General features: G+C 54.0%; 1 protein-coding gene across 1 annotated transcript; it reads left to right on the forward strand.

Annotated features, from left to right (window-relative positions):
- Nucleotides 1-88: 88 nt before the first annotated feature.
- Nucleotides 89-622, forward strand: LOC117799203 (triosephosphate isomerase-like; the record flags this gene model as incomplete). The annotated part of the gene is made up of 1 exon (XM_034651665.1): nucleotides 89-622. A coding segment is annotated over exon 1 (534 nt), but the record flags the coding sequence as incomplete, so codon positions are not given.
- Nucleotides 623-630: the final 8 nt, after the last annotated feature.

A 630-nucleotide genomic window follows, 5' to 3' on the forward strand; every position in this document is an offset into this window, starting at 1 on the left:
TGGCACCCAGGAGGTCTGCTCCGCGCCAGGGTCACCTTCAGATCGTTTTGCTTGTCTCTGCAGCAGCATCATCAACAACAACATCGCCATGGCACCCAGGAAGTTCTTTGTCGGAGGCAACTGGAAGATGAACGGCGACAAGAAAACCCTGGGCGAGCTGATCCATACCATGAACACTGGGAAACTGAGTGCAGATACTGAGGTGGTTTGTGGAGTACCTTCCATCTACATCGACTTTGCCCGCCAGAAGCTTGATTGCAAGACAGGAGTTGCTGCTCAGAACTGCTACAAGGTGGCAAAGGGAGCCTTCACTGGAGAGATCAGCCCAGCTATGATTAAAGATTGTGGTGCCTCCTGGGTAATCTTGGGCCACTCGGAGAGGAGGCATGTCTTTGGAGAGTCAGACGAGCTCATAGGGCAGAAAGTTGCCCACGCACTGGCCGAAGGCCTATCTGTCATTGCCTGCATCGGGGAGAAGCTTGATGAGCGAGAGGCTGGAATCACTGAGAAGGTGGTCTTTGAGCAGACCAAGGTCATCGCGGATAACGTGAAGGATTGGAGCCAAGTGGTTCTCGCCTACGAACCGGTCTGGGCCATTGGAACTGGCAAAACTGCTTCCCCTCAACAGGC

This window comes from Ailuropoda melanoleuca, unplaced genomic scaffold, assembly GCF_002007445.2.
Source record: "Ailuropoda melanoleuca isolate Jingjing unplaced genomic scaffold, ASM200744v2 unplaced-scaffold45009, whole genome shotgun sequence".
NCBI classification, from domain to species: Eukaryota; Metazoa; Chordata; class Mammalia; order Carnivora; family Ursidae; genus Ailuropoda; species Ailuropoda melanoleuca.